Below are 27007 nucleotides of genomic sequence, written 5' to 3'. Positions count from 1 at the left end.
CATAGATGGATTTGAACCCAGGTCTTAGCTGACTTGCAAATCTATCATTTTTCTCCAGACAAAGTTAACTCTTAATTTGCTCCCTTGCACATAGCAGTAGCTCTAGATTTTGTCTTTTGTACCCCAAATTAAAGAGATAGTTTGAATGCACAGGGAGTGGGTAAAGCTCTGTGCCAGTGTTCAAGTCCACTGCCACAGCCACTCCAATTCTGCAATTGCATGTCCTTTTTCCAGTCACCAAAAATGCCCCAGTGCATTAAAAGGATATTTATCTTGCACAAAGTCCCCCTGATAGCCAGTTGTATCCCCCAGAGCTCTGTCTTAGAACCTCTTTAAAAATTCCTTCTATACTTTCTACCTCGGTGCTTTTATCTGCTCTCAATTATCATCTCTCTCCAGTTACTCTCAGCTCAATCTTGCCCTGACATCTCTTCTGAACTTCAGTCTCCCACCATGAATTATCTGCTGAACATTTCTACTTACCTTTCCTACTAGCTACTTAATTACAACATATTAAAAAAAAAAGAAATCAAATCTTCTTTCCTAAACTCATCTAAGTCTAGCAGTTAGATAGGATGCTGGGCCCAGTCAGTAAGATCTAAGTTCAAATCCAACCTCTGACACTTTCTAACTTTTTGACCCTGGGCAAATCACTTAATTGCAATCTGCCCGAGTTTCTTCCACTATAAAATGGGGACATTAATAGCACCTACATGATGGTAGCATTGCTATTGTGAAAATCAAATAAGATACTTTGCAAAAGGCTTAAAATAGTGCTTGGCACATAATACATGCTATATAAATGCTTAAGAGGAAGTTTAATAGCTTCCTCCTCCAATTTCAGTTGAGGTTATTGCTCTCATAGAAACTCAGATTCATAAGTTTAAAGTCATCCCTAAAAATCTCTCCCATTTCCCCAGATCTAATCAATTATTAACAGATAGATTCACAAGTGAATTCTATCAAACATTCAAAGAACTAATTCCAATACTACATAAATGATCTGACAAAATAAGCAAAGAAGGAGTTCCACCAAGTTCTTTTTATGACATAAATAGGATACTGATTCTCAAGCCAGGAAGACCAAAAACAGAGCAAAGAAAACCACAGACCATTTTCCTTAATGAACATAGATGCAAAAATATTAAATAAAAATACTAGCAAAGAGACTACAGCAAGTCATTACAAGTATTATTCACTATGACCAGGTGGGATTTATACCAGGAATGCAAGGCTGGTTTAACATTAGGAAAAACATCCACAAAATTGGCCATAGCAATAACGAAACCATCAGAAATCACATGACTATCTCAATAGATACAGAAAAAGCCTTTGACAAAATACAGCACTTGTTCCTTTTAAGAACACTAGAAAGTATAGGAATAGAAGAGCCTTTCCTCAAAATAATAACCAGTATTTATTTAAAATCATCAGCAAGTATCATCTGCAATAGGGATAAGGTAGAGGTCTTACCAATAAGATCAGGAGTAAAGCAAGGATACCCATTACCATCTCTATTATTTAATACTGTCTAATCAATTGTTAAATCTTATTTATACTTTCTCTATAAAATCACCCTTATCTATACAGTTGTACCACCATATCTGCCAATTTGGTATCCACTGATTCAATTACCCACAATTAACCTTAGAAAAGTTGGAAAATCCCAGGGGGAAAAAAATGGGCCATAAGTTGAAAACCACTTGCCAAATTTGTACAGGCTGTCACATGTTAAAGTCCATCAATCCTATATATGACTCACCTCCCTTTGTCCCCATGCCAAACTTTCCTCTTTTTGGCCTCTAGTGTTCTCACTAAGTGAATTTGTTGTATTGTTATTGCAATATTTTTGTTTAAGAAAGTCCTTTTTTGCTAAATAATAGCCCCAAAGGGCAAGAGTAGTAGTGCTGGTAATGTAGCTATGCCCCACTATCCACTGATTCCATAATCCCCTGATTTCAGTCACCTGCTCTTAACAGCAGACGCTTATTTATATCCTCAGTTTCAGTCATCCATCCCTCCCCAGATGCATGGTCCTACTGTACTGTATTACCATAGCCAAATCCAATTTGAACCTTTTTTGACACTCACAGAGACTAAAGTAACAACTTCCTAACTGCTTTCTTTACTCCGCATTTCTCCCTTTTCTAATCCAACCTCCATACAGTTGCAGAAATATTCTATCTTCCTAAAACAAGGATGTGCCATTTATTTTACTTTTCCTATTCAAAGATCTTCCTGTTACCTGCAAGATAAAGTGAAAACCTTTCAGCCTTGAACTTAAGGTCTTCCATAACCTAGCTGTAGCCTGGCTTTTTAGTATAATTTCCAATTGCTACCTTAGTATGGAAATTAAATGCTTACCACCTTTGGATTTTGTAAACTTTCAACCTTAGGGATGAACAAAAATTCAACCAATTCTTCTTTTACTGTGTGAAAGGAACATTGAACACAAAATTAGGAGGTTTGGGCATTTCCCTTAATTAACTGTGCTAAGTAAGTCATTTTCATCTTTGGGGCTGCTTCTTAATTTAAAAAAGGGATAAGGACTTGATTTGGGATTTCACTGGTATAAGGAATTCCCAGAGGAAGAAATTCCTTATAGTCATGGTTATAGAGAGTTACCTAGAGAATAATCATCAAACTTTGTTGTCCATTTGCCTAGATGGGGCCCATAACGCTCCTTAATGCTGCCTATTTTGCCAAGAATTTGGGAAGAAGGCAATTGGAGGTGTCAAGGAAGTTTCAGAGAAATTGGGCCTACATACATTTCAAAAGCCTGTGTGACTGTGTAAAATAGCCATTTTGAGAGCAGTGTTGAGCGCAGTTAATCTGCCTAGAAACACCATAGCCAATAAGAAACCACTCCTTCTGAAGGGAGGAGGTGACTCTTAAAGGGCCAGACTTAAAAAAAACATTTTTTTCCTTTGCAAAAGACTTTTCAAGATACAAGACAGCAAAGAAATTATTGCTTGCCATAGGTCATCTATCCTTGATTGGACATTTCTTTTATATGGTTTACAATTTATTTTTTTGTCATGATTCCAGATTATATTTATTTTTCAGCTTAACATCTATGAAAGTTTTCAATGGCTGAAGATTAGTGTAGATCACTTGATTTCATTCATTCCCACATATGCTGGAGCATTATTCTTAATCCAATTATACTATGACCTGAAAAAAAGTGTGCATCTAATTTATGGGGAAGAAGCAAAATACAATGAAATGGCTGTGATGATTTTAGCCATGAGGGAAGAGATGACACAACTAAAGCAAATGGTTAAGCAACTGACTGAGGAGAAACAAAGTTGCAAAGATATTAACATACAAGACATACCTAAAAATAAAAATGTAACTGAGCAAGAAAAGACAGATGGGGCTGAAGGGAGAATACCAATATTGCCATTAAGAGATCAAACAAGCCTACAACCAGACAACAGCATAATTCATATTAAAACACATAAACCGTTTACAGCAGCAGACCTTGAAAGTCTGAAAAAAAGGATGCCTTCCTGGTTTTCAGAGCATGTACAATGTTTGAAAGAATTTAAAAGAGCAATTAGGCTTTATGATCCAAATTTCCAGGACACTGAAATTCTTCTCTCAGAATTATTTTCAAAAAGGGAAAAGCAACAATTTATTGATGAAACTAGAAATAATCCTAATTTAATATCAAGGCCATAGGAACAGACTTAGAGTTATCTAATAATGCAAATCTGTTATCTAAAAAAAAAGGCCAGAGAAGATCTATTAGAGACAATGAAAAGTTTTTAAAAAAGAGCAGATACCTGGGGACAATTTGAGAAATTGAGACAGGAGAATGGGAAACATCCATCAAAATTCTTCAATAGAGTGACTGAAGTAGCAGAGGATATTTTTGTCTTTGAAAATTTAAATGAACAAAATCTCCAACACATAAGGAGACAATTTGTGAAAGGCAGTAAAATACCTATTAGATCATATTTTAAACTTCAATGCCCAGAATCGAAAACACTAAGTCTGGAAGATTTAAGAGAAATTGCAACTTACATATTCACAGGTCATAAATAAATCTTAAATGAAAAGGATGAAATAATAAAAGCTTAAAACTAAGCTCAAAGAAGCAAATAGCACAATTAAACAAAAATAAATGGAGGAAATAAAAAAATCTAACCACTCTGTAGTCATACACACCCACAAAAAATTACACACAAAACAATCAAAGGAGAAATGCACCCAAATGTTTCCTATGTGGGAAATTGAGACACATGGTTTGAGACTGCTATTTAAAGGCACAATTAGTCCAAGCTAACAATAAAAAGAGGTCCTGGAAAAGCAACATAAAGTACAGCAACAACAATACACAAATACAAAATGTTGCAATTGTAATTGCAAGAATTCATTTCAAGCACCAAATTTAGAAACCATGGAAAGATACATCCAACAGGGAGCAAAACCACATTATTTAAAAGTAGTCTCAGGTGCTGCCAAACAATGTGAGTTATGAAGCCAGGTACATGGGGTAACATCAAAAAGGAAAAATGGGAAAGGAAATGGGGAAAAGGAAAAGGAAGGATACTGCATGCAATTAGAATTTGGGGGTCCAAAAGCACAAAATAAAACTAAAGAACAGATAGAAGAAATCCAATTAGATAATGATGTAACAGAGATTAGAGAGAAAATTTTTGGAATAGTGGAACAAGATACAAAGAAAGGGGAAGAAACAGTCTGTAATACACAAATCTTAAACTTATTAGGACATTATAACTTAAAAAGCAAAGAACATGAAAGATTAGATCCAAGCTGCAGTGAATTGCAACATTTCTCAGCACAAGACAAAAGTAACTTAGTAGAAAGTAAAGAATATACTTTAGAAACAGAAAGTACAGAACAAATACTAATAGCAAAAGCAAGAGCAGAATCATATGAGACAAAAATAGTAGAGGATTCTAAAGATTCTAAACAAACTGCAAATAAATTAATTGAAGCACATGAATAAACAACAGAATGCTCCAAGGGGGAGGAAAAAGCAATAACAGAGAACATTCAAATTAGCAGACCTCCTGGGGACAATTACATTGAAAGCAGGGATGATATTACAAGAGAACATACCAATGACATAATAGAAAAGTCAACCTTAAATCCTTATGTCAGAGAATTCCAAACAATAGCAACTGCACAGGGAAAAGCAAACACAGACATTATTACAAAAGAGGAGACTATCAATTAACAAAATCTATACAAGCTTTAGAAACAAGAATAGCAGAGTTACACAAAATGGGCTTGATACAACAAAATTGTACCTCTATATTACAAGTTGCACATCAAACCAAGAGACAAAGTATGCTTAAAAATTTTTCAATAGAAAACTGGCTACAGACCTAAAATGGATTGGACCACATGAAGTATTGCTTACTACTCTGATAGCTATAAAAATTGCAGGGAAAGATTCATGGTTCCACTGTTCTCACAAAAACAAAAACAGAAACAGAAAAATCCAACATCACTATAACAGACATAGAAGAAGAAAAGAGTTACACAAAAGATAGTGCTGTGAGAAATGAAAGCAAAAACTGATTCATATCAAAAAGTACACCACGAAGAAACAATAGTGACACATAATGTTTGAGACAACAAGATCCCAGCAGTCAAACATACCACAGCGGCAAGGAAAAGACAACTTTCCAGCCCGGAGGAAAAGATTTTAAAGCATCCCAGAGGAAAAGCATCAAAAAAAGCTGCTAGAGAGAAGAAACAAAGAGAAAAAGCTGAAATGGACAGCTAAGACTTTGAACTTTGTAGATTTGATTATATAAGAAGAGGACAGACAGAAAATAGGACTTGTATGTAAGACTGAGTGCAGCAAAATCATAAAACAAATTTAATTTCACATATTAGGGAAATAGCATGCAACACTACATAACTTGGAAGAAAGAAGAGATCCATCAGTCAACATGAGAAGTGGAACTCTAAGGAAACTTTATAAGTATTCATCCAACACAACACTATTAGACACAAAACACAAAATCACAAACTGACATATATTGGGAGACCTTGTGTAAATAAACAAGTGTCTGAAATTGCATTTCTGCAAAATGTAAATATTTATATAGTTAGTTCCATAAGATCTGAGGCAAATAGAAAGATCAATAGATACATCTATTTGACTGACATCAGGATGTAGGAACAATGTATATTATTGTATTATATGTAAATAATCTCTATAAATAATGTATATACTATAATTGGGTTAGTAACAGTGATAGGGTCTATAAATATGTAGCATAGCATGTATATATGTTGTACATAAGATTAGGTTATAGATTGGACTAGGGACTTAGAGAATAGTTATAATAAGTAGGGAATAGATTAGGAGTAAATTAAGTTTAGCATAGCATAGACAGTTATACTTAGGAATAGACTTAAACTGCATTTGCAGATAGTAAACTTTTAATTGTTTATTGTAAAGCTGATGCTGAAATTGTGTTTAATGGAAATATATATATAGAGATCAAATAGTTTTCAAATAATTATATATAAAATAGGAAAAATGTTTGTATTAGTTTAACTTAGCAAGAGTAAGTAGTATTAGCACTAAGATTAAAATTTCTTTGTAATAGTTTTGTTCAAACATTTATTGCACTGAATTTATTGTAAAACCCCAAAACTACCCTTACCCAAAACTTTCCTGCATAGAATTCCTTAGAGTAAAGTTAGCATAGAAGAGTGATAGAGTAATTAAGGTAATTTTATTATTTTGGGGGGGAGTAGTTAGAAAGTAGATTGAGTAGCTTGGTAAGTATAATAAAAATAAGTGGCCTTGGGAAGGTCACAACAAAAAAAGGGGATGATCGTGGAAAGGAAAACTGAATCAAGCTCTGTACTTTCTGCCAATGAGTTGGAGCAAACAGCAGTTGGAAGGTTAGAATGAAATTGATGGACAGGAATGACAGTTAAGGGGGAAGGGCGCCTTGGAGAGTAACAGTGGCTCTCAAAGGACTTTCTTTCTTGGCCTTTGGGCTGGAAGGAGTGCTCTCTCCTTGTCTCTAGATAGAAGTCCCTCTATTCCTGGATTTTCCCAACTGTATGCTCTACCTTGATTCCTGTGATTGTATCATCAAACAAAAGGATTTAAGAGTAGCAGTTTGAACCATAAGGCCAATCTTTAGGGGTGTCAGTCCAAAGAGACAGGCCCAACCAGCTCTGAAAGTCAGAACCTTTTCTTCCTCTTGCTTTTGTCTACTGCTTAAAGACTTTGAACTTAAGAAAGATAGCAAGAGTAACATAGACAGGAATAAAGGAAACCCTCCACCAGCCTGCAAGGCCTGGCCTCAGCTCAAAAGCTGAGAGAAACTCAAAACCAATCTAGGGAAATCCCTCTTCCCTCTTCCCTGATATCTTCCCAATCCAAACTTGTTATTAAATTCATCTTGAGTTAAATAACTCATAGTCAGATAAGAGGACTGTCATTTCAGGGGGACATAGAGGGAGCTAAACCCCAAGGACAGCCATTCAACCATAAATGGTTGGACCCTTGCCGGGCGACCTTGGTCTGGGGGGGAGGTTTGTCCCTCAGGGAGGTCTATGCTTCCCTGCTCTGGGGTATCTTTAACATCAGTCAATAGAGAAGACATCCCCTCAGGCTATCATAGTTGGTCTATTTCTCAGGAACCCCATTTTTCAAAGATAGCCTCTCAGGAGGAGATATCTCTCTCCTTTTACCTCATCAGCATCCATATTCCCTCTATCCCTTCAACTCTTCCATTCCCTGTTACAAAAACCTTTCTTATCATCTGTAGTTCTTCAATCCCTACAATTCCTTTAACTAATACACTATACCAGATTAAAATCTAATTTGTTAGATATTTTTAAAAGCAAATAAAAATACAATAAAACACAAATAATGTTAATATTGTTTTTCTAAGTCAATATGTGACCCACAATGATCTTTATACATGGCATAGTGGCCCCATTTTTATTTGCATTTGATGTCTGGCCTAGTTGCTAAGGGTGACATAGTCAGGTGGGTCTTTCTGAATCCAACACTTTCCATCCATCACAACACATTGCAATCCTAGGATTGTTACAACAATCAGATGATAGCCTTAAAAGTGATTCCAAAATAGATAGGGCAGCTAGGTGGTGTAATGGATAGAGCAGCTGATCTGGAGTCAAGGAAAACCTGAGCTCAAATTTTACCTCAGACACTAGCTGTGTGACCATGAGCAGGCCATTTAACCATGTTTGCCTCAGTTTTCTCATCTGTAAAATGACCTGGAGAAGGAAATGGCAAACCACTTCAATATCTTTGCAAAAAAAAAATGAGTTCATGAAGAGTCAGGCATAACTGAAATAAATGAACAATCAAAAATATATCAGGCATTAAAAAACTCAAAATATTTTCATGAATAATATTCACTCTCTGTTATCTGAGAAGTATAAAGGAGATCATCAGAGAAATATATAGCCAGAAGAAAATATAGCTAGTTACACAGCAAGAAAATAAGATAACCAGGGGAGTGCTAGTAAATATTTACTGTCTGAAAAGATATTCACATAAAGTACTTTAAAATTTAATCTATATCATTAATATTTCCCCCATCCAGTTTTTTAAGTCTAGACAACCAACAAAATAATAAATCAAGCCCTGGTTTGTAGAGGAAATTCTCACATTGAAAATGCTCTAGCACACCCCTTTTCCATAGATTTCTCTAGTTAACCAAAGAGATCCATCATACACACACAGACACAAGATTAAGAATCTTTTATGGAGAAGAAGATAATAGCATGTTGAGTGGATCTCCTTTGTTTTCTTTTGGGGAGAACATGGACAAGAGTTCTACATGATGGACAGGTTATGAATTGGTTGTAATCTATATCACTGGAAGAATGCCCACATCAATGATCACAAGCCTATCCAAGTATAAGGATATGAAAGAAATCCTATCCCCAAGAGGGCTTGTTGACTACCTACTTCTTGCATCATAACAAAAACTTCCAGGCACACCCCAGGCTTCACAATGATGATGGGGAAAACCTGTACCTTAATAGCTTTTGAAACAGCAGCAGCAGCATTGGCCTTTTGTTCATCTGCCTGAACCAATAGCTTCTTAGCATCAGCTTCCACTGTTTCTGCTTCAATTTTCACCATCATCTTGTCAGTCTCTCCAGAGGTCTTGATCAGCTCAGGTTGAAGGGCAGTCAGTTCTACCTGCATTACAGCCACCTAAACAGAAGGAAGGGAAAGCAATAGATCATTTATTGTCAGCGGGTGTATTTCAGAATTGGATTCCTATTCAACAGAAAGCTGGGGGAATAGATAAGGTTTCTGTGAAGTCTTCTCCTATCATTTTTATTTTAGATTTTCTATAATTGATCACAACCTAATGTCTTTTAAACACCTCTGTTTTCAACAATGCTGAAAAGCTCTTGATTGGTCTAGAGCAACATTTGGGGAAGGTTTTCAAATTAGCATGCCCAAACTTCAACTTCAAGTTGCCTGTGAGCCCCCTGCATTAGCTCAGAGAGTGGAGGAAAGAAGTGCTCACTTTTGGTGGCTGGATGGAGGTGTGGGGCATGCAAAAAATATCCTTGGGCACTGGGAAGAGGGTGAAGGAGCAGCTCCCCTGTGCCAGTTGGGCACATGTGCCAATGCTTCGCCAAAACTTTATACTTCTCAGATAACAGAGAGTGAATATTATTCATGAAAATATTTTGAGTTTTTTAATGCCTGATATATTTTTGATTGTTCATTTATTTCAGTTATGCCTGACTCTTCATGAACTCATTTTTTTTTTGCAAAGATATTGAAGTGGTTTGCCAGTGGGTTTTTGGTCAGGATATTTTTTTTCTGAAACATTATTAAAAGAGGTTCAACTTTTCTTGGGACATTTGATAAAGTTCAGGCCAAAGGTTCTCTTCACTATTTATGTAGAGCCCTCAAATTACACTGTGATTGACAAGGGAGAAGGCAGGGTGAGGAGAATCATTTATATAACAACCACACTGTGCTAGGCACTGTACTAAGAATTTTTAAAAACCCCTACCTTCTATCTTAGTATCAATGTTGTGCCTTGGTTCCAAGGCAGAAAAGTGGTATGGTTTAGGGAATGGGAATTAAGTGAATTCTCCAGGGTCACCCAACTGGGAAGTGTCTGAGACCATATTTGAACCCAGGATCTCTTTTCTCTAAGTAATAAGCATTTTTTTTACAAATGTTATTTCATGTGATTTTGGTAAGCATCAAGTTATAAATGCTATATGTTCCAAGTACTACAGCTATCATGAGACAGTTACTCTTGCTTTGAGGTTTTGTTTTTGTTGTTGTTGTTGTTTCTTTGTTTTACTGATTCTAAGGTTAATCCAGCTATTAAAACTTGAAGCCCAGATACATGCTAAGATGCTAAACACCTATCCTTTATTCCTTTTCTGTGGCTACTCACCTGTGATGATGCAAAGTCAAGTTTTTGAAGCCCTACCAAGTAACGGTTCCTCATCATATCCACTTCATGTCTTTTGCTATTTAATAGTGTTTTGAAGGTCAGAATCAATTCAAGATAAGATGTTGGAGTAACATAGTTGTGTCTTCGTAGTGTACCAAAAAACTCCAATGAGAGTTGTCTTACACTTTCTTGAAAATATTTGCACATGGACACAACCCTACAGAGAATAAATGTCAGTCACAAAGAGTCCATGCTAAATGACTCTGCTGGCTTTGGCTAATTCAAGTCAGAAAGACATCTGTTGAGGGAAACACTAGCCATACACTTAATTCTCCATAGATAATCTGCCCAATACATACTGTTTTCGAATTTCATCATCAAGCTCCACATCTTCTAAAAACTTGTTGGCCACCATCTCCAATGCATCTGTTGGCCAAGTCTGGAACCAGTCAATGGTACAACAATTGATCAAAGAAGGAAACATTCGTAGGCGGTTCCGGAAAGCATCTCCAATTGGACTCATGGCTTTTAGAAAGAATAAGTTTTGTTAGTTCCTTTCCTTCTTGTTCTAGGCAGGATAGGACTAGCTTAGGGGTCAATCCAGATTTGGAGGGCATTCAGTGAAGGGTAATACAACATACATTTTGTATTTTGGGACAGGTTCAGAAACAATCACAGCCTAATCCATTGGAAAATCTGGTTGAATAATGGGAAAGGCCCACTTAAAATGTTGGAAACAGTCCCACCTTCTTTCTTGTAATACCACTCTGGGTCTGTATCCCAAAGAGATGAAAAAAAAAAGGAGGGGAAAGGACTCATTTGTATAAAAATATTTAGAGCAACTCTTTTTGTAGTGGAGAAGATTTGGAAATTGAGGGGGAAACCCCTCAGTTGGGGAAGGGCTAAACAAATTTTAGTTTATGATGGTGATGGAATACCATTGTGCTATAAGAAGTGATGAGCAAGATGATTTCAGGAAAAGCTCGAAAGAGCTACATTAACTGACTCAGAATGAAATAAGCAGAAACAGGAGAACATTGTACACAGCAATACTGTATAATGATCCAATGTGAAAGTATTAGCTACTCTCAACCATTACAGTGACCAGGACAATACTTACGGCCTTATGACAAAGAATGATATCTACCTCTAGAGAAAGAAATGATGGAGTTGGAATGCAGATCAAAGCATACTATTTTTCATGCTAGTTTATGTTTTCATTTTGATGTTTTGTTTTTATATTAATATCTCTTACAACTATGATCAGTATGGAAATAAGTTTTATATGATAATACATATATAAACCCAATCAAATTGCTTACCATCTTTGGGAGGGAAGAAGAAAAGGAGACAATTTGGATCTTATAATTTTGGAAAATGTATGTCAAAAATTGTCATTACATGTAATTGAGAAAATAAAATATCAAAACAATTTAAAAGATACAAAAAAAAAGAGGTACACACAACTAAGAAGCACTTTGTGTGTGTGTGTGTGTGTGTGTGTGTGTGTGTGTGTGTGTGTGATACAATGGAATGAGTTGTGAATTTGGGATCAGAGGTCTGAGATTAAGCTTCTAGCTCTGTGATTTACTACTTACATAATTTTGGACATATCAATTTACCACTCTCGGCTTCAGATTGCTTACTTGAAAAATGAGGAGTTGACCTCTAAAATTCCTTCCAGTTCCAAATCTATAATACTAAACTGGGGATGAATCTGTTTCTTCTTACCTAGGACAATGTGTAGATTTTTTTTCACCTTCTCAATAAAGAAATTATACATAGCAAGAGGTGTGGCATCGATTTTCCTGCCCTCAGTTCTGGCTGCTGTTTGCATCTTTTCCACAATATCAGCCTTCTCATCAGCAGGAAAGATATTGGGCACATCACCTGTGTTCAGGAGCATGTTGATGTCTTCAACATAGGATTCATCCTTGATTTGATTATCAGCAAACAAAAATACTGTGCTCTTATTGATCACTCCAGCCTGAAGCATAATCTTCTTTATATCGTCCCTCCAGTCATTGTTGGTATAGTTCTTGGTGATCTCAATCTGGTACAACTCATATGAGTTCATGAACGTGGACAGCTTGGAGGCACTCTGCCGTCCACTCCCCCCAATGCCCACTAGCAGCAGATGGCCATTGTCCTGCTTTAGAACCCGGCAGATCCGGGAAATGTGTTCAATAGCAAATCTGAACATGACCAATGACATTGGGGCCTTGCTGATGTTGTTAAACTCTTCTAAGTAATATTCCATGACTGAAGTGAGAGTTTTAAGGTCTATGATCTCATCATAGATTTTTACATCAGCTTCAGGCTTTAAAAAGTCTCCAAAGAACAGGCTACGGATGTTATCATCAATAATCTTCCCAGAGGGTGATAAATGAATCAGGACCTGGAGTAAATTGGATTTAATGAGCATTTATTAAAACATGAGGGATTCAAAGACAAAAAACCAAAGTCTCTATATTTAAGGAACTTACATTCTGCTGGGTGAGGAAATAATGTATATTCAGATGAGTAGATACAAAGTATAAACAAATTTAATTTTAGTAGAAAGTCTTACTTGGATTTCTCATTTACTATTCATACTATAATGCTAAAATATTCTTTTTGTCCCTTACAGAGACTTTTTAGCATTTTGGTATAATTTATAGAGGCAACATTGAATGCCTAAAACATTTTGCTGCTGACAAAAATATGCATAGTAAAAGTAGAGTTAGCTGGATGGAGAACACTGAATTTGCCTCTGTTAGCCTACCTTTCTTTTCTCGGTCAAATTCATCTATGCCTAATCCTGAGAGGATCTTGGCGTTATGAAAGAAATTCAGCTTTATATTAGGTAGTTATGTGTAACAAAAAGCCTTGGCCTCTGCCCAAATGAAGGATTCCAAAAGGAATGATCTAATCTTCAGGTGGCTGCACTATATAGTACTCTTGTGCTCCTCCTGCCCTTTCTTAGATGATGTAGCCATGACTAAACAGCTGTCAAACTGACCCTCTGAAGGAGAAGATCTAGCCACTATACTGCAGTCACCTGAAGCCAGCCCTGATGAAATGAGGTCAGGGGATTGCAATAGGCAGTACTACAAGCAATGACACCCTAGCCTAGAGAATGTAATGGTTAGAATGGGTTTGCCAAATATAGAAATTAACTCTTAAGTCACAGGGCTGTTAGTAGCTTTAGTAGTTTTATTATAGCAAGGTAAAGATGGTGAGAGAGGAAAACGTAGGAAGGAGGTAAAGCTAACCCCCATAGTCAGTCTCGGAAAAAACAAACAAAAATAAAACAAAACAAAAAAACAACCCAGCTTCCTGCAGTGTCTCACCTTATAAGCTGTTCCATTCACCCACTATCTCTCCTACATCACTTCCCCACTCCAGAACCAATCATAATTCCTCAATTAGCCTTGCACCACCCAGGGAGGCAGTGCCTGTGAGATCAATTCCCTGGTTGCTGATGGACCCAAATTCAGAAAAAAATGGAAGGGAAGTCCAAATCTCTGATTGATCAAATAAAAAACCAACTCCCTTCTCACAAGAGGAACAGACTTGCCCAGTAGAAATCTTGCCCAGTAGAAACACTGGGACCAATACACTGTGGGTCTGGCACTGTTGGAAAGTAGAATCCCCGCGATGGATCTCTCAAATGTGATATCTGGGCTCACCTATTCAGTCCAGTGATGGTGTTTATTTGTGAGGGAGGTACCCTTAGTATTTGGATTGAATGTTCTATCACAAGTCTTTTCACTGCACTATTTCATGAAAAATGCATTTAACTGATTGTGCTCTGTAAAGAGAAGCAAACAGGGGGCAGCTGGGTATGTCAGTGGATGGAGATCCAGGCCTAGAGATGGGAAGTCCTGGGTTCAAATGTGGCCTCAGACACTTCCTGACTTTGTGACCTTGGGTAAGTCATTCTGCTTTGGAACCAATATACAGTATTGATTCTAAGACAGGAGATAGGGATTTAAAAAAAAAGAAGAAATTAAGTAGCATGCCACTAAATTACATGAAATTTAACATACCTTCTCAATAGTCTGTTTGAAGCAGTTAGTTGTTGTGTCCTTTACCATACCAAAGAATACCTGTCTGTCTTCATTATCAATTAAACGATCATAGAAGACTCTATAAACTTCATGAATCCAAAGTCGAATCAGTTTTTCTCCATCCTACAAATCCAAAAGTGAATATCTGAATTATTGAGAGGCAGAGCTACAAAGCTAGTATAGCCTCTTCTTCCACTGAATCAATCAGAATTGTGGTATGCAAAACTCTGTGATAGGTACAGTGACTTGATTCAAATGGAATATGAAGCTTAGTTTGTGTACTACTTAATGAGGGAGCTAAGACAAGTTTGATATCAAAAGACATGCCATTTACAAAGAAACATTCAAACAAGGGTCAACTATTTATGACTGTATGAAAATAAAAAGTTAAGCATTGAATAAATATATGCATGAAAACAGTGATCAAAGGTAGTAAGGATAAATCTGGGAAGACTTCATGGAAAAGGTGAGACTTGGCATTCATTGAACATCAGTTAAAGCTACCTAAGTGTTATTTATTCTGGGCTATGGAAAAGGAAGGATGAAAACTGAAAATAGCAGGTATAGTTCCTCATGATTTTGCTTCCTTGACAAAGTATATACACACCAGACATGTTTTGTATCTCAAATAAAATGATAGTCAATGGTATCCTGAGAATTTATTATTTATTCACAGATGCATGTTTCCTGCCCTCAAGGAACTTACCTTCTATTAGGAAAGAGAAGACACATAGAAAAATAACTGTCAACTTGGCAAATTCATACATAAAATTCATATCTAATACTACACTCTTTGGAGGGAAAGTATGCCTCAATCTCAAGTAATAAATAATAGCATTTAGTTATTTTATGATAATATTTTTAGAAATAGAAGCTAACCTGCAAATGGGTATGAGGACACAGCAATACCCCTTGAATAACCCGTGAAAAATCCCGTAAATTAAAGACATAATGAGATTTGGAGGGAGTTGGCAGGAAATTCTCCACTGCAGCTTTATAAATGGTCATTGTTGCTTGAACCAACATCTTCCCAAACCTTAGAGAAATTGCAAAGCCAGTATGGATATTATGAAAAATTTGGAAAATAACACCACCCTTTCTACCCCATTTCTTTCAGGATATACGGTAGTCTTACTTTAAGAATTGTACATCAAACCCTTTCCCAAAATGCCAGTCAGCGATGGAGGTGAAAATTCTGGTCAAAATTTCATCTTCAAAAGCATTGATGGAAATAATATTCAGGTGCCGAGTGAATCGTCCTGAAAAACACATGGACACTTGCATGCATACACACACAGCTCTGCCTTCTGGACCCAATGGCAGAGCTAGTTTTCCCTCCCATCAAAGGTAAGGAAGAATCTGATATTTGACTACTTTTCTAAGATAAAAGTTGAAAATAGGGGTTTCTCTCTAAATAGACAGATTTTATGTAAAGAAATGTGCTAGTCCCTTTTCCTACCATGGGTGAAGGCTCATTTCTTAAATCTTTTCTCAGTGTATATACTTGAGACCCTCACTCAAAGGAGCCTGAAGATTTGAGAGCCTACCTCACTTAAATTCTGAAATGCTATTTATTGTCTCTATATTAAACAATATACTCATAGAACCAAGTCTGTAAAAGGCCCTGAAAGCTTATCTCATCTTTATCATTGCCTTTAGACAGCATGACACAAAAACTATCATTAATCTTACATTTGGAAAGAACCTTGCAGGTCATCTATTATTTATAAGCCACCTATTTATTTCCAGCTTCAGTGAGAGAAAGTCATATAGAGGATGGATCAGGAGAAGACTTGAGATGAGGAAGAAAGAGAAGAGACTATGGAGATTTGACGAGTTTTGAACTGTGAAAAAGATCAAAAATGGCTTTTGGTGAGGTAGGACATGAATTTGAAAAGCTCTGAAGAGAAGTTGAAAGAGGAGAAACAGTTAAAAGACTTGAACTGAAGAAGGGATAAGGAAATGCTAGAGATGAAAGTGGAGAAATCAAGTTAAAAGAATTTGAGGGAAAGGGAGCACTGGTAGAAAGACATAAAAGAGCAGAAAAGAAGTGCCCTAAGGAGGAAAAGGAATAAAAAGGAAAAAGGCCCCAGGGTCATGATTTAAAAAAAAACAACCTAATTCTTATACTTTATTATTTTTAATAAAAAGTAAATAAAAACTACAACTTCTCCACCACTAGAGAGCTATTAACCATTTCCTCAATCCCTGAACTGCCAGAGGCAGTCAGTGAATGTGTGTGTGTGTATGTGTGTGTGAGATGGTTCCAGCTCCATTGCAAACATCCATCTCCTTTACTTATCTGGGGTCTATGGTGGCTCAGAATATTGGAACAGGAAAAACAAAAAAGGAGAAAGATAAGAAAAAGGAGAAGAAAATCAGTAAAAACAATAAATAAACAAGTTAGTGAGGCAAGGCAAGGGATAATTAAGTCAAAGAAAAAGAAGGATGGCGTGGCTGTCAAAAGACTATCAGAGAGAGGGAGCAGCTAGGTGGTTTATGGAGAGAGCACCAGGCTCCGGAATGAGAGGTCCTGGGTTCAAATTTGACCTCAGGAACTCCTTAGCTGTGTGACCCTGTGCAAATCACTTAACCTCCATTGCCTAGCCCTTATCACTCTTCTGTTTTAGAACCAATATTCAGTATTGATTCTAAGAGAGAAGGTATGAGTTTTGTTTTGTTTTTTTTAAAGTCTATCAAAGCGAAAAGGAAAATGGCATCCCAGAAGCTCAAGACTTCAACAAGTAATTTGATCATTCAATTCATTTTCAGGCCCAAATTCTTCTCTTTCAAGTTAACAGGAAAGAAAAATAAAATGCAGAATAAATATATAGTCCATAAATAGTTTGCTATATAGTTCTCTAGGAAACCTAACTAGCAAAGACAGCAGAGCTCTAAGGATCTCACTTCCAGCAAATATGGAAAGTGGGGAAAATTTTGCATTGACTTTTATAGTAGTTGCAATATTTGTATTTACTCCATAGTTAAGTGCTCTTGTGTTGTCATTCTAAAGATATATAGAACAGTCTCCCAACATAAGAGAAGGCAAGGGAACTCTCAGAACCTCTCCACTCTCCAGGGTATTAATAAGAATTAAGTCTTCCAAAACAAACAAAAAACAAGCAAGAGAATAAAGGCTTCATTGCTAAAACAAAGAAAAAGTCTGATTCAAAAGATAAAGGGGGATCCTGAATCACCATGACAGGATGTTATGGAGAAGTATGGAAGAATATGACACAGAAAAGGGAAAAGAACCACTGAATACTTGGAGCTAAGCAACAGACATAAAATTCTTCCTAAAGAGAAAGAGAAGATTCTTCTGAAAGGGAAATAGATGTTTGACCTACAAAGAAATGATGATATTGGTTGATAGGGAGAAATCATCCTTCTAATATAAGTGAGAAGAGACAAGTGATGGAGGTTAGTATCTCCTGGCTGAGGTTAACAAAGTATCTACTCTAAATAGGCAGGTGTGTTGGAACATTCAGCCTTTTTCTATGCCTGTCTACAATTATTTGTCACTCAATGATAATAGATGTGTGCTAGCTTTCATGGAACATCTATCAAAAAACATACACTGGAACATGACCAAGAACCTCCCAAGACTTTTTTGAACCAGATAATTATGGTCCATTTCTGATGATTTGCATGGGCACAAATGATACTGCCAGAAGAAACTTTTTAGAAAGCTTGTTAAAGATTGTAAAATTTGGAGAAGAGCTTTCTGGCAGAGGTGGAGATTACTTCTGTGTTTCTAACAAAAACTATGGACTTCAGAGAAAAAGGTAGATTTGGGAAATGAATAGTTGGTTAAGAAGATGATGTCTGAGAACAGGATTTGGATTTCTGGTAGTACAACATACAGAAGTGGCATCTTCCTAGTCACTAACAAAGTTTTCCTAAAAATTATTTGCCTAGAAAAGTTTACATAATTGTGTGATTGGGTCCTATAAGTATATTGTTAAATATGGAATCCATAAATAGCATTTCAGATTTAGAATGAGGCAGAATCTCAAAATTTTGACATCTATCAAGTCATGTGTATACACAGGGAAAAGATCCTGGAAATGATTCCTCACAAATGGTAGGAAAATGGGGTAACATATTTCTTTTCTTTACATATGACCTTTACATTAGAATCTAATCAAAAGAGCTTAAACTGAACAAGACAAAGGGGAGGGGGAGGGAAGAACAACTAATATATATTCACCAAGCTAGATTCCATATAAAATTAGAAGAAAAATAACAATGCTACAGCCCAGAAATTCATAGGAGATAAAACTCAAGAAAGAAGTCAACAACAACATCTATTCCCCAATTAAGAAATTATATTAACAGGCATTTGCCAAAGGTAGAAATCAAAGCTATCAATAGCTATATTTTTAAATGTTTAAAAAGGAAGGAAGGAAGGAAGGAAGGAAGGAAGGAAGGAAGGAAGGAAGGAAGGAAGGAAGGAAGGAAGGAAGGAAGGAAACATTAGAGGAGATTTGGGAAAACACACACTAATGCATTGTTGGTGGAGATACAAACTAATTAAGCCATTCTGGAAAGCTATTCAGACTATGTTCAGAAACTATTAAACTAAATGTACTTGACCTACCAATATCACTATTAGAGTTATACACCTGAAAAGATGAAAAGAGCCTATAGGTACAAAAATATTTATAGAAAGTCTTTTGGGGGTATCAAAGAATTGGAAACTGCCCATCAATTGGAGAATGGTTGATCAAGTTATGGTGTATAAATGTGATGAAATACTACTGTTCTATTAGGAAAGATGAAGGGATTGGTTTCAGAAAAACCTGGGAACCTTTGTATAAACTGATGAAAAGTAAGGTAAGCAAGAACTAGGAAAACAATTTATATAGCATCAGCAATATTATAAAATAATCAACTTTGTAAGACTGGTCAATCACAATTCCAAAGGACTCAGGATTATTCACATCCAGAAAGAGAACAGATGCATACAGAATTTAGACTGAAGCATATTTTCTTCCCTTGCTTTCTCTTTCTTATTTTTTTTCCTTGGACATGACTAATACAGAAATTTGTTCTGCATGTCAATATATTTTTGAAACAGGCTTTCTTTTTCTTAACTTCTCAACAGGGTGGGGAGGAATTGAATTTGGAACTGAAAATAAAATGAAATGGATTTGGAATGAAAATAAAATTGAATTTTAAAAATATAAGTAAATTTTTCAAAAAGAAAGAAGTCAATGATTAATTTATGGCCTCTAAGGTATCCTCATAAATGCACAAAGTCTGTGCAACAAAGCAAATTGAAACAGAGTTCTCAAGGAGGCAGATTTGTCCTCATAGTTCTACTTAGTAGAAGGAGATTCATGACTAGAATATGACTATAAGTATACTTTGTTCAAAATTAACAGGATAGATAGGGGGAGGAATAAGAAGGGGATAACTTAAGAAGATAAGGCAGCTAGCTAGGTGAAGCAGTGGATAGATAGAACATAGGACCTGGAGTCAGGAACTGGAAATGTTTAGCTTGAAGAAGAGAATATAGGAGGAAGACAGAAGAGGAGGAGGGACAGAGAGCTGTTTTCAAGTCTTTGAAGGGATATTACATGGGAAGATTAGACTTGCTCTGCTTGCCCTGAAAAAGTAAAGTGAGAAGCTATGAAAGTTGAAAAGAAGTAAGTTTAGGTTTCATGGAAGGAAATAAATTACGATTTGAGCCACACCAAAATGGAATGGGTCAACACAGGAGATTGTAGATTTTTTATCACTGGAGGTCTTCAAGCAGAGGCTAGAGAACCACTTGTCAGGTTTGTAGAGGGGATTCCTATTCAGATTTAGAAAGCCTTTGTGATTCCTCCCATGTCTGCAGTTCTGGGGGATCAGGTCCAACTGACTCTTGTTTCAGATAAGCAGATTTCATAGTCTTCCCTGTTTGCCTATTTTAATGTCCCATAATTCTTTGTTATGAATTTTTTCTTTATATTAATCCAAATTCCTACTGTGACAGATTGTTCTGCCTGGGTTAATATGAAAAATAACTATTCTTGAGAATCTCTTTGCTCTGCGGAAACTGAGCCAGTGGCTAGATTTTTTTTTCTTTTTTACATACCTGTAATGTCATTCCTTCCTCCACCTGGAGGGCCCATAGCTGACACAAATAGTACATCCACTATATCCAACCTGGATGTGTCCTTTTTGTCATACCAGTGACCATGGTCGATCCATTGCCTCAGGAGCTCAATGGGAGGCTGAGCTCCATATATCTCTTTGGCCGGCATGTTGAGGTCATCTGAGGAAAGCAGTTAGTCTTTGATGAGGGAGCTAGGAATATGTTTGGGGACCTCATGTCTACCCCCTGCCTTTGTGCTTAAGTTCCCTAAAGAGAGTTTCAGCAGAGCAATCCCATCCCAGGTATTCCAGTGCCCATTTCAACCTCAATGGGGGTCAAGTGACTTGCCCAGGGTCACACAGCTGGGAAGTGTCTGAGGCCAGATTTGAACCTAGGACCTCCCATCTCTAGGCCTGGCTCTCCATCCACTGAGATACCCAGCTGCCCCTGTCACCCAGAAATTTTTCAGCTCATAAAGTGAACTCAACATGTGGAAGGTAGATAGTACATTCCATCTTATATCACATTGCTTAACATAATTCATATCTCCCCTATTAGATTATGGTCCACGAAGTCAAGGACTATATTGTTTTGCATCTCTGTTTCCCTGATAAGCCTACAGTAGCTTGTATAGAGTAGGCACTTAAAAGTTTGTTCTAAAAGGATGGTGATATTTGTTGTTGAGTCATTATAGCCATGCTTGACTCTTCATGACTCTATTTGGGGTTTTCTTGGCAAAGATACTAGAGTAGTTTGCCATTTCCTTTTCCAGTTCATTTTATAGATGAAGAAACTGAGGCAAATAGGGTTAAATGACTTGTCCAGGACACAGAGCAAGTGAGTGTTTAAAAGGCTGGATTTCAACTCAGGTCTTCTTGACTCTCAGTCTTGAGTTCTTTTCACAGTGATTAGCTGATTAGCTCTTTGAAAAAGAGGAAGACCCTTTTTCTTAGGACTTTTTTTTCCCAAAGGAAGTGTTTCACTTTGGAGGAGCCAGATGAAAGAATGGAAGGGATGAGAAGGAAGAAGGCAGTCTCTCTTCAAAAAAGAGACAACTCACCTACAAATACCACAGCTTGTTTTCCTGTAGGCGGACCAAAGAGACCCTTCCTTCGCCGATCCAGCTTTGACATTATAATGTCCTGGGTCTGGTTTGCTGAGGTTCTGGCAGAGAAGTTGATGCAGTTGGGCAGATAAAGGTCCTTGGGCAGATGGACCAGGAAGTTGTTTGTGATAGCTGACTTGCCAGTTCCTGTAGGGCCCACAAAGAGCATAGGGATCCGATGGTTTAAATAGACCTTCAGGAAGAAGGATTGCCGGGCTGTTTCCATAGTTGGGATAATGAGTTCAGAAACCTGTGGTCAGATAGAGAAAAGGCAAATTTTAGTGCTAAATAAAGGAAGGTTATATCTTCAGGCTTGACTCAAGGCTAGGGTACTTGGTTTCAAAGTGAAAGTAGATTAGAGAGACAAGTGTATGGAAAAGTAGATATCAGGAGACATCACATTTAGGGTCTCTAGAAACAGAATAAGAAAGTGAAGAAATCTTCAAGTTATGAATCATAACAGCTAGAATTTATATGATACTTTAGTGCTAAAAAAATTTTACAAACATTATTTCATTGGATCTTTGCAATAACTCTGGAGACTGAAGCTATTATCCCCATTTTACAGATGAGGAAACAGGTTACTCAGCTTTCCCAGGAACATATAGCCAGAAAGAATCTGAGGCTAGATTTGAACTCAACTTCCCTAACTGAAGATCTGTGCTCTATCCATGAGTCATCTTGCTAGCTCAGGTCATCATTATTGAAAATTCTCACTTTTCTTCTTCTAGTGTCTTTCTCCCCAAGGACTAAGTTCACTTTCATTGATGTTATCTCCTATAATCTTTCCACTACCTCTGAAAGGAATTTCATTCTCCCATTTTATAGATCTGAAAACTGGAGAAGTCAAGAAACATCTCAGAAAATATACAATTGCAGTCAATTTCAGAGTCAAATGAACCAAGACAGGTACCCAGTATTCCTTTAGCCTGGCATATTTATTCTACCTCAAATAGTTATCTACCTTTCTCAGATCATTGTTCTGAATGAGGATATTCCTTACTTCCCCAAAATCGAGTTCTCCCAATCACTGTTTCAGGGAGCTAATGAGTTGTGATGGAAAGAACTCTGGATTGAGAATCAGAAGATGTTGGTTCAAATAATCCCTTTTCTGCCAGTCATTACTTTTATGAACTTGGACAAATTACTTCATTTCTAGAGATCTTAGTTTCCTCATCTGTAAGGCAAGTAAGTTTGAATGAATGAAGTCCCTTGCAGCTCTAAATTCTATAATCTCCCAATGAGGAATGGTCTATGTGTTATTGCTTTTAATAAAACCTCTATGAAGCAAAATCTTTTTTTATTCATCATCAAATTAATGTGTTTTTTATTTTTGTTTTTAAATTTTATTTAATTAGTTAAATTAGAATATTTTTTCATCGTTACAAGATTCATGTTCTTTCCCTCCCCTCCCACCAAGCCTCCCTAGATGACTCTCAATTCCGCTGGGTATTTCATGTGTCATTGATCAAGAACTATTTCCATATTATTGATATTTGCACTAGGGTGATCATTTATAGTCTACATCCTCAATCATATCCCCATCAACTCATATGATCAAGCAGTTGTTTTTCTTCTGTGTTTCTGCTCCCACAGTTCTTCCTCTGGATGTGGATAGCGTTCTTTCTCATGAGTCCCTCAGAATTGTCCTGGATCATTGCATTGCTGCTAGTAGAGAAAAGTCCATTATATTCGATTGTACCACAGTGTATCAGTTTCTGTGTACAGTTCTGTGTACAATGTTCTCCTGGTTCTGTTCCTTTCTGCATTAATTCCTGGAGGTTGTTCCAGTTCAAATTAATGTGTTTTTTTTTTCATCAAATGCTTTTAAAGTTCCTACTATGTTCAAGGCACTATATTAGGCTATTGTTCAGTCATTTCAACCATGTTCATTGTAGCAGTCTAGCCCATAGGTATTGTGGAGAGACAAGAATTGTGAGTGAGCACATGGCCATTCTGCGCATGGCAATGAACTCTATTCCCAGAGTGGCTGAAGTTAGGGCGAAACACCTTGCTTCCCTTTGTCTCACTCACCTGAGGATAATAACCCCACCTTCACCTTGTCATAATTTGCAATTATCCAATGGCAATACACTATGTAACTCATCTATATGTATTGAGGCATCATGTAACTTATCAATATGTATTGAGTTCATTTGCATATCAAAGAGAATAAAAGGAAGGAACATAGCCAGCTCCGCCCACTTTGAGGACATTGACAGGTTTGCCCTACAGACTAACTTCTCCCCTTTCTCTCTCTTCTTTTTCTTTCCTGAGGCCTGGCCCTTCAGTCAGGTCTCTCTCTCTGTCTCTCTCTCTTTTCCTATGCTAATACCTAGCATTGTCTAATTCTTTCAGTCTCTAATCTCTCTCCCTACTGAGCTAGTATTATCCTCTGACCAGTGCAGTGTTAAATTGGGATCACTGGATGGGAATAGCCTTAAAAGTAACGTCCAGTGGTCAGAGCATGGCTGTGGCTCCCGAATATTAATAATAATTGATTACTGACTCATTACTCATATCTCAAAGGTCGGCTCTTTCACACCCTTCACGGGATTCAAATACTTCTATCCTGTTTCTATTTTCCTATCATAAAGCTTCTCGCTGGCCAGGAGGCTTTATTCATCACTTCATGATCTCCTTTGGGATTTTCCTGGCAAAACTGGACTGGTCTGTCATTCCTTTCTCCAGTTTATTTTACAGATGAGAAACTGAGGCAAACAGAGTTAAGTGACTTGCCCAGGATCAAACAGTAAGTATTTGAGGTCAGATTTTAATTCAGGAAGAGAAAACTTCCTGACTTCAGGACCAGCACTCTAACCACTATGATATCTAATTTCCCCACTATATTAGGCCAGAGAGATACAAAGATGAACATTAGGGCATGTCTGGTCTCAAGGAGTTTATATTCTGCTTTTTATTTTTATTTTTATTTTTTTTAAACCCTTACCTTCCGTCTTGGAGTCAATACTGTGTATTGGCTCCAAGGCAGAAGAGTGGTAAGGGCTAGGCAATGGGGGTCAAGTGACTTGCCCAGGGTCACACAGCTGGGAAGTGTCTGAGGCTAGATGTGAACCTAGGACCTCCCATCTCTAGGCCTAGCTCTCAATCCACTGAGCTACTCAGCTGCCCCCATATATTCTGCTTTTTAGAATCCCTAAGCTGAACTCAAGTGCTGCTCACTATATGACATCTTTTCTGATCTACATCTCCCCTTTAGAAGCTAGTCAGTTAATCAATAAACATTTATTATATGCCTTCCATATGCCAAAAAACTCTGCTGGAAATACAAAAAGAGGCAAAAGATAGTCCTTAACATCAAAGATCTCACAATCTAATGGAGGAGACAACAATTCCTAGCTATATGACCTTTTGCAAGTCACTTAGCCCTCATTGCCTAGCCTTTCCCACTTTTCTATATTGTAACCAATACATAGTGTTAATTCTAAGGTGGAAGGTAAGGGTTTTAGGGAAAAAAAAAAGAAGAGATGATGAATATGCCTTCCTCTGTTGGGTAGAGAGATGGGTTCTTTATACAAGAAAGAGAGTTGGTGGTGTTACATCCAGGAAAGACTGAATTAAAAAAAATAAATTACATTAAAAACAAACAAACAATAAAAGGCATCAATAATCCTTTTTTCAAGGTTGTAGTGTCTTCCATGACTAGACTAAGGAAATAATTTTGTACTATGAAGACAAAACCGTGGTTTTGTGAGGTATTGGGTTTGGCACAAAGAATACTAAGAATTTAGAATGAATTTGGTTTTATGTAAATTCTGGAGGCTCATATAATTTTGTGATGAGATTAAAACAAAAAACAAATGTTCAAATGTTGCCCACATTTATGGAGAAAACTGGTGGGCAGTCTTCATCCAGAAAAACTTCCATGTACAAATTCAGCACATACCTTTTTAGCACAAAAAGGGAAATCACAGGAAATAAACCAATAGTCTGGATATATTTAAAACACATGGGCTGACTAGGACACACCCACCTCCCACATAGCTAGTATTGGAGTGTGTCCTAAGCAGAGAATGAATTCATCACTATCTCCTGTCATTTTGCCTACTCCCATTCATCATTATAGATATGAACATAGTACAGTGAAAAGAATACTGTTCTGTTCTACAGGCAGAGCATCTGGTTAAAATCCTTCTTCTACTATTTATTGCCCTTGTCATCTTGGGTATCACTCTTTGAGCCTTCGTTTCTTCATTTATAAAACGATGGGGTTAGACTAGATAGCCCTTGAGCTATGGTCCAAAATGATGACCCTGAAACCCTTTAGGGTCCTCAATCATTTCACCAAATCTTAACTCTTCATCAAACTGCTTTACAGAGGCAGGGAAATGGACATTTTAGAAATATTTTCAACAATGGTTAAAGACAAAACAGAAGTAGAATATCCCACTTAGCAAACCTCTTACCTTCCTTCCCATGAGTATTCTGCTTAACTATGCCTTTTTAATATCCATTAGGTAATAGGAAAGCATCCTCTAGGATGTTCTTTAGCAAAGTATAGGTATCTTTTGGGCCAGATTGTTGGGGGTGGAGTTTAAACCCTTACACTCTGTCTTAAAATTTATACTTAGGGGGCAGTTGGGTGGCTCGGTAGATTGAAAGCCAGGTCTAGAGATGGGAAGTCCTGGGTTCAAATCTGACCTCAGACATTTCCTAGCTATGTGACCCTAGACAAGTCACTTATGCCCCATTGCTTAGTCCTTACCGCTCTTCTGCCTTGGAACCAACACATAGTATAGGTTCTAAAATGGAAGGTAAGGGTTTTTTAAAAAAAGAATTGATATTAAGTATTGTTTTCAAGACAAAAGGGTAATAAGAGCTGTGGGGTTAAGTGATAATTACTTATTATATATATATATATATATATATACATAATTAAGTAAAAAAATAAGTGGGGTTAAGGGACATGCCCAGGGACACATATCTTGGAAGTGTCTGAGATGATTATAATCACCAGACTCCTAAAGGGGTCCATGACCGAAGAAGGTTAAATATTTCTGGTCTACATATTTTTTTAGAAAAACAACCAAATATGCAACCTCAGGACCAGAAAACATTGCTTACTCTTCCCAATAGAAGGTTCTCCTGAATCCAAGCCTGGCACTCTATCCACTGAGACACCCAGCTGCCACCCCCTTATTGGTTTTAATATGGCCTTGCTACAGGGATGTATCCTTGAAGGTGCCTCCCAGCCCCAGACAGTTCTATAAGGTATGCACAAAATACTTAACAAGCTTGACTTATAGCTCCAAGATTACCACGACACTATCTTGGAGGACTTCTCCAAGAAATCTCCAAGTCAAGAGTCTGCATGAAGGTTAAC

At 37.0% G+C, this 27007-nt stretch overlaps 1 protein-coding gene across 3 annotated transcripts in view; it reads right to left on the bottom strand.

Moving 5' to 3' along the window:
• Window positions 1-27007, bottom strand: part of DNAH3 (dynein axonemal heavy chain 3) — a 246850-nt gene that overhangs the window by 47520 nt on the left and 172323 nt on the right. For all 3 annotated transcript variants that reach the window (XR_469849.3, XM_007498217.3, XM_007498219.2), the window contains 9 exons: window positions 21619-21913; window positions 20559-20738; window positions 15609-15732; window positions 15353-15509; window positions 14453-14596; window positions 12153-12819; window positions 10781-10946; window positions 10422-10638; window positions 9023-9205 (listed from right to left, as the gene is read on the bottom strand). Coding sequence is in view for 2 of the 3 variants with exons in the window: in XM_007498217.3 (XP_007498279.2) it covers window positions 9023-9205; window positions 10422-10638; window positions 10781-10946; window positions 12153-12819; window positions 14453-14596; window positions 15353-15509; window positions 15609-15732; window positions 20559-20738; window positions 21619-21913 (2133 nt within the window). In the remaining variant the exon portion in view is untranslated. The remainder of the gene's footprint in view (window positions 1-9022; window positions 9206-10421; window positions 10639-10780; window positions 10947-12152; window positions 12820-14452; window positions 14597-15352; window positions 15510-15608; window positions 15733-20558; window positions 20739-21618; window positions 21914-27007) is intronic.

The sequence above is a fragment of the Monodelphis domestica genome, chromosome 7 (assembly GCF_027887165.1).
Source record: "Monodelphis domestica isolate mMonDom1 chromosome 7, mMonDom1.pri, whole genome shotgun sequence".
NCBI lineage: Eukaryota > Metazoa > Chordata > Mammalia > Didelphimorphia > Didelphidae > Monodelphis > Monodelphis domestica.
The sequence above is the reverse complement of the archived record's forward strand: the minus strand, read 5'-3'. Positions and strand labels throughout refer to the sequence as shown.